The 14,448-nt window shown below is 35.5% G+C and overlaps 1 protein-coding gene across 4 annotated transcripts; it reads right to left on the bottom strand.

Moving 5' to 3' along the window:
• Window positions 1-633: 633 nt before the first annotated feature.
• LOC112173278 (uncharacterized aarF domain-containing protein kinase At1g71810, chloroplastic) lies at window positions 634-13,507 on the bottom strand. 4 transcript variants are annotated; one of them, XM_040509478.1, is made up of 21 exons: window positions 13,090-13,507; window positions 12,967-13,011; window positions 12,809-12,847; window positions 11,952-12,122; window positions 11,630-11,782; window positions 11,336-11,371; window positions 10,401-10,444; window positions 9,618-9,708; window positions 9,008-9,049; window positions 8,808-8,916; window positions 7,533-7,647; window positions 7,387-7,436; window positions 7,149-7,227; window positions 5,886-5,936; window positions 4,826-4,967; window positions 4,656-4,715; window positions 3,601-3,705; window positions 3,443-3,484; window positions 2,548-2,730; window positions 1,139-1,258; window positions 634-854 (listed from the first exon to the last, which is right to left on the bottom strand). In XM_040509478.1, the coding sequence occupies exons 1-21, from the start codon at window positions 13,450-13,452 to the stop codon at window positions 750-752; spliced, it is 2,145 nt and encodes a 714-aa protein (XP_040365412.1). In that variant the 5' UTR covers window positions 13,453-13,507; the 3' UTR covers window positions 634-749. The 4 variants fall into 4 exon arrangements, with proteins under 4 accessions (XP_040365412.1, XP_024166650.1, XP_040365413.1 ...); XM_024310882.2 differs by having other exon boundaries at window positions 4,656-4,700; window positions 13,090-13,506; XM_040509479.1 differs by lacking the exon at window positions 3,443-3,484.
• Between the last annotated feature and the right edge of the window lie 941 nt (window positions 13,508-14,448).

Genomic DNA, 14,448 nt, shown 5'->3' with positions numbered 1-14,448 from the left:
ACGATGTCGACCTCCACCCCAGCCACCAAGTCAGGGACCAGCCTCCTCCCTCGAAGATCTCCATCAATCCCAACGGTAACAACCACGTCCCATTGGATCTGGAAACCGAGCCATAAACATCTGACACCACCGCAATCTGCAACTCAGGCCTCGACACAGACCATTGCAGCAACCACAACCACCAAAGAGGGAACCAAAAGCCGCCCAGAAAAAATTGTCGGAGCCGGCCACGCCTAGGCCGTGGCCAGAAGCCACCCGGCCCAATCATCACCATCAATAACCACCTCCATAAGAACTCCCCACATCGGAGAAACCTCGGCTGGAAACAGGTAGGAGCAGCCACAGGCGTAGCTGCTGTGCTTGATTGCTGATAAAAGCGTTGGCTGGAAGGCTTGGGAGACTCCCATTGATGCCGACTGTCACTGGCGGCGCTAGGATAGCGAGAGCTTTTGCTCTCGAGGGTTTTCATTTTTTTTATTTTATTTAAATCACCTCTGATACTTTCTATTGTTGTTTTGCCCATATGCGAGTATATTATTTTCCCTTGCATTGTGAATTTTTTGCATTCAAATATTTCTGAATTCCTTTTATGCAAGTAGATTGTAAAAACCAAGTTCTTGTATCATTGGTTTCTTTCGAGAAAAAGATGAAAGTTTTATTAAAGCAAACTTAAATACATCATTATCAAGGGCATTCTATTTTGTAATCCAATTTAAAAGTGTTGGAAGAATAAGGAAGCTCCGTACGCTTCATGAAATTACCCTTCTGATTGTCCTTGCAACGGCACGGGAAATTAGACGTCCAGTGAGATCAACTGGCAAATTAAGTAACTGCTGTTGTGATTCTGGTGGGAGCTGAATATGAATACAATTGCAGTCAGCAAGAATGCATAATGGAAATATTCACAAAGTAAAAATAATTTAGGTTCAGCAATAAAGTTCCTTGTATCAATATAGCTTCACCACTTCATTTTAAAAAAAGAACTGTCGTCCGTATTTTCTCGTGGCGTAATATTTTACCATATAACATTTCTTCAAATGACATACAAATATTACTTTTCTGCTACTGTTATTATATGGATGTATGGATGTCAAAATATGTAAATATTGATGTGTTCAAATACAACAGTTTTCCTTACCTCCGGAATGACAGAGAGGATAGGTAGAACTTCTTGAATGGATCCAAGTTGATTGAAAACTAATGATGGTTCCGCCAAGTTCATTTGCTGATTCTCGTATGGACCATCCTGTCTAATCACCTAAAAAGATAAAATTGATGATGGTGAGCAGAATGCAATATGAAGGTTCTATAATTACATATCGACCATGCCCAATATAGTGAATCCCTGATAAATACAGGTCATGAACTATACAGATCATGACCTGCAGATTCAAAATTTGCTGTCAGAACTATGACCCAGGTATCAATTTATACCCCAACTAAATATTCGAGAAATTAGAGTTAATCTATCAACTCTATAGGGATCCATATTGCCATTAAAATCCCAGTGTGGGCAAAATGTCAGTGCGAATCTCTCTTCCTCTCTCCGCACACACACACACACAAATATCGATAAAATCTGTCTTATCTGATCCAATTTTATGCGACTACTCATATCATATATCCGGCATTTGAATTGCTTTTATAAAAGATCAATAAAAAGATATTGCTACTAGACTACATTGAGCAATGGTTTTGTCAATGCTAGCATATTTGTGACTGCATGCAAATTGCTCATTGTCTGAAAAGAATGTGTTTTCTTGAAGGCTTGTAGAGCTATTTGTTGCTGACTGATTTCGAGTTGGATTGTTCGGGAAGGCCTTGGAGCTTTTTGTTGATAAGCAGATCTGTGGGATTGCACTGAGATTGCTGAAAAAAAAGGCTGTTCTTGCTACATGTGCAGATATACTATTTGGTAATAATCAGGTTGATGGGGTCACGAGAAGAAGTTGAAGCTCTGATGGAATTTCCTGAACAAACTGAGATGTGTTCCTGAACAGTTTTATTGCTGAGGAAACTGAAAGACAAAAGAAATGACACAAGGCAGTGCTTAAAATTTTTGCTTTGGAGTTGAAGGTTATTCCCTCCTTTGCGCACGGGAGAACTTTTGTTTTCCTAGCCGTAAAAAGAAGAAGGGCAGGTGCGTGCCACATAGAATTTTTTAACAGAAAATTGGAAGGACATGTCACTATACCCTTCATTTGGTATACTTAAACAACTCGAATATTTAATTTTCCTAATTCTTTGGCCAACAGTTACATTGACACAATGTTCCTTATTCAGGGGGAAAATCTAGCTACCAAGCCTAATCCTATAATTACTCTCAGAATTCTCAGAGGAAAAGCCCAAGTGATAGAGTTGTTAATCTACACTACAACCACAGATTTAACAAAAAGTCAGTTAATTCCATCCCCAAAGAAAAACTAGGCTAGCTCAGCCCTATTTGTCCACTTTATATTCACCGTCCTATTTGTCCACTTTATATTCACCGGCTCACTGCTGATATATATTACTCATCACTATGCCAAAAAGGATTTGAGTTCTTACTGCTTTTGAGTTTTCATTTCTCTGAGAACCTGACAGCAATAGCAGAAGGCGACGTAGGGTTCTTAAGTTGATCTTGTCTTCATTCGTCATTGTAGAGAATGAAAAGGGAGCAATGAGTGGAACATTTGTAGTAGCCACAGTAGTGAGAGAATCCAAGGTTGCCAGCCCAAGTGCATCCAATCCCTATATTCAATTGAGGAAGGAAATATATAACATTACAAAAACCAACAATAAAAGCATGATAGAAAAAACAACTAACACGTTAAATTGATTAGAAAACATATATAGTCTACTAACCAAAAGTCCCCTAGAAGTACACATTAACATTTAGACAAATTCAACACCGTCATTGATCCCAAAATATATTGTAAAGATCAGATTGCAATAATTTAGGCATTGTTACCTTTTTAAATCCAGTATGACTGTCATTCTTATATCTAAAACTAAATGTCATAAAAATTCTAATTCCCAATTCAGATACTGGGGCATAGGCATGTATGTGCAATTTCTTGAGTATTATTAAATAAGGCTTAATCTTTTTAAGTCCAAGTAACATCGAAAATGGCACATTCCTAAAAATGTTAGATTTGAAGTCTGAGATAAAAACTAGTCTTCCAGAGGAGCTTCACCAGATATAAATAAGTATCAAATAAAGATACTACTACATTCAATTTGATTCTATGCGATTATCATGATTTTTTTTAAATATTAGAAGAAAGAAAATTTGTTTTCTTTTACATATAATATTTTACTGCTTTTACATGTCTATCGTGTAGGTTAACTGAAACTGTATGTTATGTTCAAAAACTGAAACTGGACAAAACTTGTACTTTCAATATTGCTACCATGGATTATAAATTTAAAGAAAGAATAAGCAAAATGATTCTATTTCTACCTTAACAAATTCTTGAAGAAGTATATCCTTCACAAATGCACCCTGAAATCGCATTATTTAAAAAAAAAAACCAAGTAAGAAAGATATGAGATTGGTTTTGTGATCTGTGCTGTCTAGTTGAAGACCGAAAGAAGGAAATGAGCAATGCTAATTCTTACCTTCTCAGTTAACATAAAAGAAAGGATTTGCTTGATAAGTACCCTAGAATTAGCATCGTCATCTTGTTTTCCAAGCATATCTCTCTCTGTTTTGGCTCGGAGGGACTGCCACATAAGAGTACTTGATTATTTATGTAAACCAAAATTTGAGCAATTAAGGATCTTAATTAGTCGACACCAAGTATAAAGGTAAGACAATTAAATAGAGGGGAAGTAAGACGGTCCACTCATGCAAAGAAGATAGTAATTGTAGGATGCAGACACAACCATAAGTTTCAAAGATTTATAATGGTAATTTAGTGCTACACCCAATTTACCTATAGGAGATCCAGGAAGATTTTTCCTATTCCCAAAGTAAAAAATGAGCGAGTTCTATCTTTATTTGTATTATCTAAGAAGAAAACCCAACTACATCACATTCCTCTAAAGCTCTCACCTACAAGGGGCCTTTCATATTACAAATGGCCAGATAACATATATGTCCACCACCCTGTCTTCTTCAATTTCAGTATTTGTCACAACTACCACCTAACACCTGTCTCAATAGTAATATGTGATCTCCATCTTACTGTAGCAGACAGAACATTCCCATATCTATTCTAACTACATACATGCAAATGGAGTGTAAATTTTAAATGCATCCTTGCCGTTTGATCTAGAAAATAAAGTGTACAAACAAGCTAATTCAACAACCCAGAGAACATCAGATCTCCAGATTTCTTAATTACACTCTAGGGAATTTTCAACCTATTCCTTGATTATCTTCTATTCCATTGTTTTTTCAAGGTCAACCTTGATAAGACTGGGGTATCTGCTCATTCAGAGATTCTGAAACATTAAGAACTTTATCAACAACTCTATAGATTCAGGATATTAAGATGGCAGTATGAAGTATGAACTAAAAATGCATCAAGTATCTATCAATGGCCATCCATAATATGTTTCCAGAAGAAAATAAAAAAAGAAAACAGAAGGACATAAATCTTAATCAGAGCATTTGAGTATTAGGTCAAAAAGAGACCAGTGAAGAAAAGACAGGAAAGAAATATTCCTACCTCTGCAAATAGAGATTCTAGACGATCAATTCTGAATACACCTTCCTGAATAGGCATAATCTAGGTATGAGATAATGGTGTGATGAAGTATATAGTAATACAAACAAATGTAAAATAATTAAGTAAAAAAGTTTGACCATATAAAAGGAACAAAAAAGTTGTAGCTTTACCTCATAAAGAAGGGCCTGCAGGGAAGACTTGAGTTGAGGTGAGTTGTCGGTCAGTATTTTCCTAGCAATCCATGGGTATGTGCTACCTAAAACCTTGTAATCTGGGTTGGAGCCAATAGCAACACCTTCCAGAACAGCAAGACTGAGAGCCATAAAAAATTCTTAGGCAACACCAATATTGAGCATTTAGCATAAACATGAATAACAGAAATTTGAACAGATTAATAATGTTTTGCGCCTGGTCCAGGTCGACCCAACAAATGATATGTTATCTTTCATGCTTCCAAAGCTTTCTTTATGTAAATCCTCCCATCCCAATATTTAAGTTATATAAGAAAATCTGGAAGCTTAATGAATGTATTATGTACAATTTTTGCTAATAAGTGGCCCATGGTGATACATGTGATACTATTCAAAAAAGAGAGTTACAATTGTTTACCTGTGAAATAGTGTGTAATGTGCAAAGAGAAGAAGGGATGACATGTAAGCCAAACTTCCCAATGTGATCAGTAATTCAAATAGTTTTTTGTAGTTCTTTGTTCAAGGAACATCCTTTTAAAAATTGGTCATATCAGAAACCATTTAGTCATGAAAAACATTGAAATAATCCTGATCATTCTCAGACTGGTCAAATGATTCCAGAATGGCCTACTTTGCGATGATTCTTGAAAAGGACCAAAAAGTTGATGTTTCATAACATTGCAAGCTGGGCCAAAATATGGTGTTCCTTCTTTACTTACAACAAAAGGGTATGCCATACCATGCAGACCTGGGTTAGACTGTGCAACTGTTTTAACTGTGTCAATTTGGCCAAGAAACATCTACTGTTTATTGGTGGAGGACTACTTGTACTGGACCCCAGAAGAAGGAAATTACTCTTTGGTGGTGTGCAAGATAGTGTTTTTTTATCTTCTATTTGGGTGTCATTAGTAAAGAGGCCAAAGAAAAAAAGCTAATAGTAACAAAATAAAGCAAGAAAAGATGAATGAATTTCAAAAAATTTGTGATATAACTTAGCAATACAACAGGATAATTTTATATTTTGGAAGCACATAACTACCTTCGAATGACGAGAGAAAAATAAGAAGGTATGCGAAATTTGAATTTGTACCTGCAATAATCGAAGAATATATTACTTGAGTCAATTGATGAACAACCTAAAGCTCCATAAAGTGAACAATGTCTACACATACATTCCATGTGTAAAAGTTAAAAATGCAATCAACAATGGTATCAAGTGGTTACTCTCTTGATGTAAGAGAAACATTCAAATGTAGGATGAAAAGAGAAACAGAGGACATAGTATTTAGTGTGGCTCAGCACAATCTTACAGGAGAGAAATTCAAGTAAGAGTGGATATTACAGTGGTTACCTTAAATTCAAACGTTTAAAATTACCCTAGTTGGAATGCTATTCAATGTCTTACTAGTGTTTTTGTATTGATTGGAAATGAATAAAATGAAACAACAATAGCATACCCTTAGTTGTTACCAATATACCTTATATCATATGAATGTAATGCCTTTGTACAATAATAATCCCAAACCCAAAACAACTGAAGATTGAAAATCTATAGTATTGACCAGCTCAAAATTAGGAACTTAAGAGATAAGATCCCTCAGTCTCCACCTTGATAAAATTGCACCAAGCTAGTCATCTGTTTCTTGCACTAACCTAAACCATTCGTCCACAAAATCAACTAGAATCAACACTTGTTACATAAAACCAGTATATCACTTTGTGGTATTGTGCTTCCATTGCCTAAAGACATGCCATCTACAAGTTCCTTTCCAAATATCTCCAGAATGGGATATACTACATGCAAATCAGATACGCTAGGTTGCTACACTTAACTAACATACCCAATACTGTAAATTTTTGCACACAAACAACCACAAAAGAAAAATGGCAGTGTATGAACAATCTCTTAATTAGCATTTGTCATATATCTCATCTCTATCAGCAACTTCTTTTGATTTTCTTTCATTCCCCTCTCTTTTTCTCCTTTTGATATGTCTCTTCTATATAAGGTTTATTCTTTATCTTTCTAAGACATGCTTTTCCGTTGGTTCTTGCACTAAAATTCCTCATTTTCTTCAAGAAATATAACTTCCCAAGACATTCTGAAAAATCTTGTTCGGAAAGCATATAAGTCATGAAATTGTAGAGATCAATGGTCTATAAAGTATCCAACGTATCCAACCAAGTTCTAGCATTCCTCCTAGCATTGACAAAGATAGTAGTGTATGAACAAGCATTGCAAATTGTAAATTACATCCCAAATGTGGATCACGTGGATCACAATGAGGAGTCAAAACCTTACATGGTAGTTCCTAGATCTCCTAAGAGGTCTCCGAAGCTAATATTGCTCACTCCTTTGGCAACAGCATTCTGAAAGACACCTACAGAGAAACAATGTAGGTGACATCAGAGTGATCAGACCACTTGATACAGCTGCTCCACCCAAAAAAAAAAAAATAGTAATAATAAAAAACAAAAAAACAAAAGACATTCAATCACAAATTGAACCCTTATAGGTTCATGTGCACAGAAACACTAACCTGTTAAAGCCTTTGTAACAGCTTCCTTGTCTGCAGTTGGTGGAATAAGCCTGGAGAGTTCGGAAGAGAATTACAAAGTAAACTACTGACAATAATAATGAATCTAAGCTGCTGAGCCACTGAAAGAAATGGGAAAACTTTATTACCCAAGAGTAACAAAGTCCTTGGCCAATGCACCAAAATTGCTGTTTACAAGATGGAGTGAAGCTTCAATAAATCCATTGCGAAGTTCTTCTTTAAATTCACCCATCATACCAAAATCTGGTGGAGGGAAATTTTAAGAGTTAAATCTGATTCCATAAACTTTCTGTGAGTACATTACAGAAACATTTTTTTAATTGACAGTCTTGACATGGGTACAGTAGATAAATAACACAATATGCAACCAGTGACAAAAGAATTAATTTAGGGTTCCTCAAATAATGATTGGCCGGAGATGACATCTGTTAAATGTTCATTTAGTGTTCATATACAACAGTAGTAGAAGTCATCTGGTTATCTCTATAATAAAAATCAATACATGAGAATGATATCATAACCTATTGAGTGGAGACCTGTATATATCATCAAAAAGTTTAATATAACAAATAGTTGCTTCATGATTTTTACAGTTTTTTCTTATTTCTTTCCTGGTTTCTTATGTTGCAATTTATAAAGAGTAAGTACTGCAATCCTAAAATGAACCGAACTCGATAGCTCACTAAATTTTCAAGCACTAAATGATGCATGAAAAACAGTACCTAGAACCCAAAAAGAATCATAATCACCGGTCAGGAGGCCCAGGTGAAGACAAAAGTGCCAATTGTTAGAAAAACACTTTTAACTTGGCGATTAATATACATACACCTAAATATCAATAGAGAAGACGATTGACTGCATTATCTGTAAATCTATTTGAACTGTCTATGCTCAAATTTCTTTTGGTCTAAGTCTTACTGGTAAAGTGGATCAACAAAAACCACCACAATCCACAAATAAAATTGCAGAAACCAGTAACATAGAAGGTTGGATAATGAAATGGCATACCACCACAAACTTTAGTTTAGTTGGCTATTTTAAACATAATTATGTTCCTCACTAAATCAACACCATTGTGAAAAGACCAAAATATATACCCTTTTTTTTTTGTAACAAAAATATATACCTTTTCTTATATTTTCTCATTTTTCAACACTAGTCCTTACCTTCTGTACACTTTTTGTTTTAAGTATCTACATAGGTTTCATACTCATGAAGACTTTATCAATTTCTCGAATCAATACGTTCTATTGAGAAAAAAGTTATTGGTTCATCATTAATCAAGTACTTTATCACTTTTCAGATGGGTCATATATTTCGTTGTCCTTCATAGCCATAGCCATAAGTTATTGTTCTTTATATAGAATAATTGTTAACCTGACAAATATTCATGAGGCTAGTACCTAAATAAGCAAGTTTTCCATCATATGTGCGAAGAAGGTTTCCAGGGTGTGGATCTGCATGATAGAAACCACATTCCAGAAGCTGATTGAAAGAGCAGTAAGTCCCAACCTATTCAGCACAAATAGTAAGAAATTCAATACGTTGGTTTGTCAGAAACAACATAACCAAGATTAAAAAAAAAGAAGTCTCAATGCATGACCTCCACCAAGTAAAGATCATTCACTTCTGACAGCTTCTGTCCCTAAAATAGCAATAAGCAGATAAAGTTAAGCAAATCCAGTAGGGGCATACCAAATGGCACATAAAATATCTTAAGAAAAATAGTTTCAAGCACTCTATCGAATGTCCTAAGAACTATACTCAAACATACATTCCCATGAGTGACTTTCAAGTGTACAAGTGTACTTAAGTCAAAACAGTTATATCGTACTCTTAATTGTTAAGACAATAAGATTGATTTTCACTTGAGTAATTTGTTTTAAGTTGTAAAAGAAGAGGGATCGATATTAGCACGGATACCTAAAAATCTAAGATCTCTTCTTTACATAACCAAAAGACTTGAGTTTCATAGTAGTGAACAATAAGAATAATTATTAATCTTGCTAGTTGCAATCAGTCAGAGACCTCTCAATTTTCCCCTGAGACTAACTCTAAATTGGTTCCTGATTATCATATCTACTTGATCTTATCAAATGCAAAAACTTAATGAATGGTCAACTAACCACGGGAAGTTGTTGGAAGTTGTTCTTCCTAGAGTTTGGTCTCATGTTATGTTTGTAAATAAACAAGACAAACGAAATAGCACATACCTCCACCCACTCCATCACAAGCACCCTACGAGTTGTGTGCTCCAGATACATTTTTGGAACCAAAACATCAGGTATACCACCATATAACTGCCTGCTCAATTACAGTGGACCACAATTAGAGCATCCATATCGTGCTTTATGTTCACTATGAAATAATTCATTATTTAAAAAGGTAATGCAGTTGTGAATGAAGGGGAAGACAAAAAAAGGGGTGATACATGGAAGATTTTCATGTCAAAGAATCCACTGTAGGAAAATCATGCAAAACTAAGGCCAACACCAAACAACCTAACTCGGTATCATATGACATAAGTTCTCCTCTCTAAAATTATATATATTTCATCCACTTTTAACTAGTAAAGAATCACATGAATCAATATCCATTTTTTCTTTTACATAAACCTCTAGTCTTTTCTACAGAGGGAGGGAGGGAAGAGGAGGAAATCAGGCAAAATATCTGCCGGATTATTGCTAAATGTTGTCTGAAAATATATATCAGATGCATAAAATATATATCTATCGCAGAAAGATCTAGTAGAGAAATAATCAGAAGGGGTCCATATTAGCTTGAAACATCTCTAAGTGTTCAGAACTGTAACCATCACTCTTAATATAACAATTATGTTTGTGACTGAAAAAGAAAAATGGAAATAATATGCTCCTAACTGATTGCTTTGACTTCTCAAGAGAACTGATTCTCGTATGTGGGGAATAGTATTATACAGATTACATGTGGATACTTTGATTACTATGGTTATGTAAATTCTGAATCCCAGCTCTCACCTGAACTTGATACCATTATTTGCTTCCTTCCAGTAGTCCATCTCCTGCATTCAATGTGATTTACCTGTATTCAATTTAAAGGTCTAAGCATAACCTCATTTAAAAAAAAAGAAGAATAAAAATAAAAAAGAAGAAGAAGAAGAACAGAAGCAAAAGTAGACCACTGCGCATAAAACGTAACAGCTGCTGATAACTTTCGGTATAATGTCTTCAAATGGTGTAGTTATGCAGAAAATGTGGTATAATCATAACAACTTCACTGTAGCTGCTGATAACTTTAGTGTAACTATATAAAACGATTCCAAACCTTAAGACTCAAGTTTGGCCATTCATAAGATTTAGCTTAATCATGAGTTTTGAAGAACATAAATGAAAATACTTGGGCCACATTCTAACATCTTAAGCTTTTCCCACGATGGTAAACAAACAAATCTAATCATGATACAGATTGGCGATCCAGAGTTCAAATCCAGGACTGCAAACTCACAATTTAGTTTCAGTTCCACATGTTTGGCCCTTAGTGGTAAAGAGAGACCCAGACATGAGGGGCAGAACTTGAATATCAAAATAAAGCCATAAGAATCATAATAAACAATTTGTCCACACTCGATTTGATCCTTAGGAAACAATGTGGGGGTGTTGTAACTTTATTTTTTTTATTTTTTTTTTTGGGGAAAAGAAACAGATTTTAGTGAACAACAAATACAACAGGGGACAAGGAGTCGACACGTGTAGGGTGTTGTAGCTAAAGTGGTAGAAAAGACAAAAGACTTCCCTTCTAACCAAATATTAAAAGAAATACTCAGGAAACAGTGGTAAACCAATGAATCTTATCAGAGGACAACTAGTAATTGTATATGCACTGAGATCACTTTACTTAGAAGCAGACACCGAAACAATAGTCCTTAATAGAGCATAAAGAGATTAAGACATACCCGAAAGAGACTTGATGCCCATTCATCAACAACTGCCTGCAAGTTAAGGTCATGTTCTATGTCATAAAATCCAAAAAGGTGCAAGAAAAAAATAAAAAGACATTAAAAAAAAATATTGACATTCATATTGTTATACATCATAGGTACTAGTGGTTCTCCGAGACCCACGCTGTATGATCAACATCATCATTAATACCATTCCACAATAACAAAGGGATGCATTCATAAATTTCCCTCATTTTCCCACTGTACAAGATGGTTGGTGCAATACTAGGTTACTTGTTGCTACATTACCTGAAGATCAGTGTTTAATTTTCTTATTCTCCTGAGAAGACCTGCTAGAGAACGCAAGATCAATATGTCTAAGGAAATAGCAGCTTGTACTCCAGGCCTTTGTACTTTAACTGCAACAAGCTGTCCCCTACGGCGAAGCCTAGCTTGATACACCTAGCATTAGAGACAGAAGAGAGAGAGAGAGAGAGAGAGAGAGAGAGAGAGAGAGAGAGAGAGAGAGAGAGGAATGTGGACTCTACTTAAGTATCCCACTAATTAAAAATCAACAGTAAAGATGCAAAAATAAGTCCAGGATAAGGAACAGCACATAAACAAATAAAACCTGTCCAAGAGAAGCTGCAGCTACAGGTTCTGGTGAGATCTCAGAGAAAAGCTCGTCTATTGGTAAAGCAAGTTCATTTTCTATTGTCTTTATAGCATCTTCATTAGAAAATGGAGATATTCGATCTTGCAACAGTGAGAGTTCATCCACGTAAGATGGTGGTATCAAGTCCTTAATAGAAAAAAAAAATAGTTTGATATGAGTATCAAAGCTACTGCTGAGGTAGACTCAGAAATATTAGATTTTTGCAAAGGAACAGCTATTTCATGACAGTCTAATCTCCAGTAAAATCTTTTATTCTTTTTTATCCAAGAACAATGTGGCACCAATAGACTTGGATTACACCAGAAACAAATCTAACTTACCAATCCCAAAGAGGACACAAGCTGTCCACAATTTCTTCTTTAACAATGTTAAAGAACTTGCTCGGATCTATTAAATCCTAAGATAAGACAAAGTGATACTTTTGAATGAAATATCTATTTTACAACTTATACTCGGAGAGTTTTAGAGTATTAATCAAGAATGAATTTCTACAAGAATCAGTTGACCTACAGGTATACCTTGTAAATATATCTACACACATATATATGACTCACTACTTTGCAAACCAGCAACAAATTAGAGAAACCATCTCCAAGGCTTCATCAATATCCAATCTACACCTTAGTATTGGAGAAGAAGAAGGAAAAAACAAAAAAAACAAAGCCTGACTTATCATTAAGAATTCCTAATGAGTTTAACATAACATTTACTAAGAAATGCATTGCAAAAATGTAGGATTGGTTCTTCAAAGAAACAGCATGCTTCAACAACCATAAAGAGAGTACTTGGCTCATAGAAAAGAGTCAACTTACAGGTCGAGACGAAATAGCCTGAGCGATTTTGACATACGCCTGTACAATTAACAAAAGAAGTAATATAAGAAATCCAACTCAACGAACAAAGAAGAAGCCGGGAGCAGAAAAGTTTATTCTAATTTTCACAGTGAAAGATAGAAGACAGCATTATGTACCGGTCCAAGTTCTACTAGTATTTGCCGAAGCTCAGCAGCTCTAACCTGCAAGCAAAAAATTAGACCAAAAAAAAAAAAAAATTCTGGTAAAGAAATGAATAGCAGAGGTTTTTATAGAGTGACCTCGAACATTTGGTCGGAGCGTTCCATTTGAGCATCAATGAAGCGAAGCGCAAACCAGTAGCCGAAAGTGAAGGCGATCTGTAGGAGCCGACGGAAAACAACGAGAGGCTTCCGGCGGTAAATGGCGCCGATTTTGGAGATATCATAGTCGGCCAAGGAGTTGGCCTCCGACGCGCTGAGGTCGAAGAGGTAGCCGGACTTGGCAGTGAAGGCGTCGATGTCGACGTCGACGTCGTTTTTGAGGGCGGCGCATCGGAAAAGCGAGCGGCGGGGCCGAGCCGGAGAGAATCGAGGGGGTTTGGGAGTGGGAGTGGGAGTGGAAAGGAGAGAAGAGAGAGAAGGTGAAGGAAGGCGAAGAAGCATTTCGCGGGAATGTAATGTTTATCGAGAAGCTAGGACCAACCGAACCAAAGAACGTAAATTTAGTAGTAGCATTATATGAATGGAATATGGCAAACGGAAACGTTTGCTCAATTTCAGCCACTCATTGCGAAAGAATGCCGTCTCCAAACGGCCGTTTTCTTTTTTGGATGATGGTCTTTTTGTGGTCCGCCACTGCTTATCCACTACAAAAATGGAAACTCGTTATAACACTTGGTGCATTTTGTTTTTTTTTTTGGGTCCGAATGCGAATGAGAGAAAGGAGGTGCAATCACGGCATCATGCTTAAGACGCCTATTTTACACGTTTTATAACTTCATTTTTAACAAGGCAATCCGTAGCCTTTGCCCGTTGTTTGATTAAAGACCAATAAATATCTTAAAATGAGAATTAGCAAGTCAAATGGAAGGGGAAAAGTTACTAGCTAGGCTGGATCAATTTCCTCATTTCCTGAACATCTTGGTGAAGCTTATAGAAATCTGTTTCCACTACTATATTAGCTGATTTTAAATCAGCCCAGAGAAGATTATAAGAGCAAATGCACCCATGTTTTGATTTCAGTTATCAAATTGTCAACCTTGTCAATTCACTGTTCTACTAAATTGGCAGTTGCCTTTAATTTGTTAATACAGCAATCAAAGGCAATTATGTTGATAATACACTATTTAAAGTTAAAATATGATAATATTAATAAATTTACAAAATATGTTGTGTATTTATAGAATTTATAAGTGGTTCAAGAAGTGAAGAATAGTGAATGTGTATTTTATATAATTTAAAAAAAAAAAATCTTTTTTTTTACTTTTTTCTGAATCGAATTGTGTGAAAAGAAGTAGTAACAGAAGTAATAAATAAATAAATAAATAAAACTTTAGTGAAAAAATGTCTTTAATTCCAACCATTGAAATTGAATCGAATATTATTTAAGAACAAAAGAGGTTGTTACATCTAGGTTCACGTGCCAACGTTTTTTAGGCG

Source organism: Rosa chinensis, chromosome 6, assembly GCF_002994745.2.
Source record: "Rosa chinensis cultivar Old Blush chromosome 6, RchiOBHm-V2, whole genome shotgun sequence".
NCBI classification, from domain to species: Eukaryota; Viridiplantae; Streptophyta; class Magnoliopsida; order Rosales; family Rosaceae; genus Rosa; species Rosa chinensis.
Note: the sequence above shows the minus strand (reverse complement) of the source record. Positions and strands in the feature narration are given on the sequence as shown.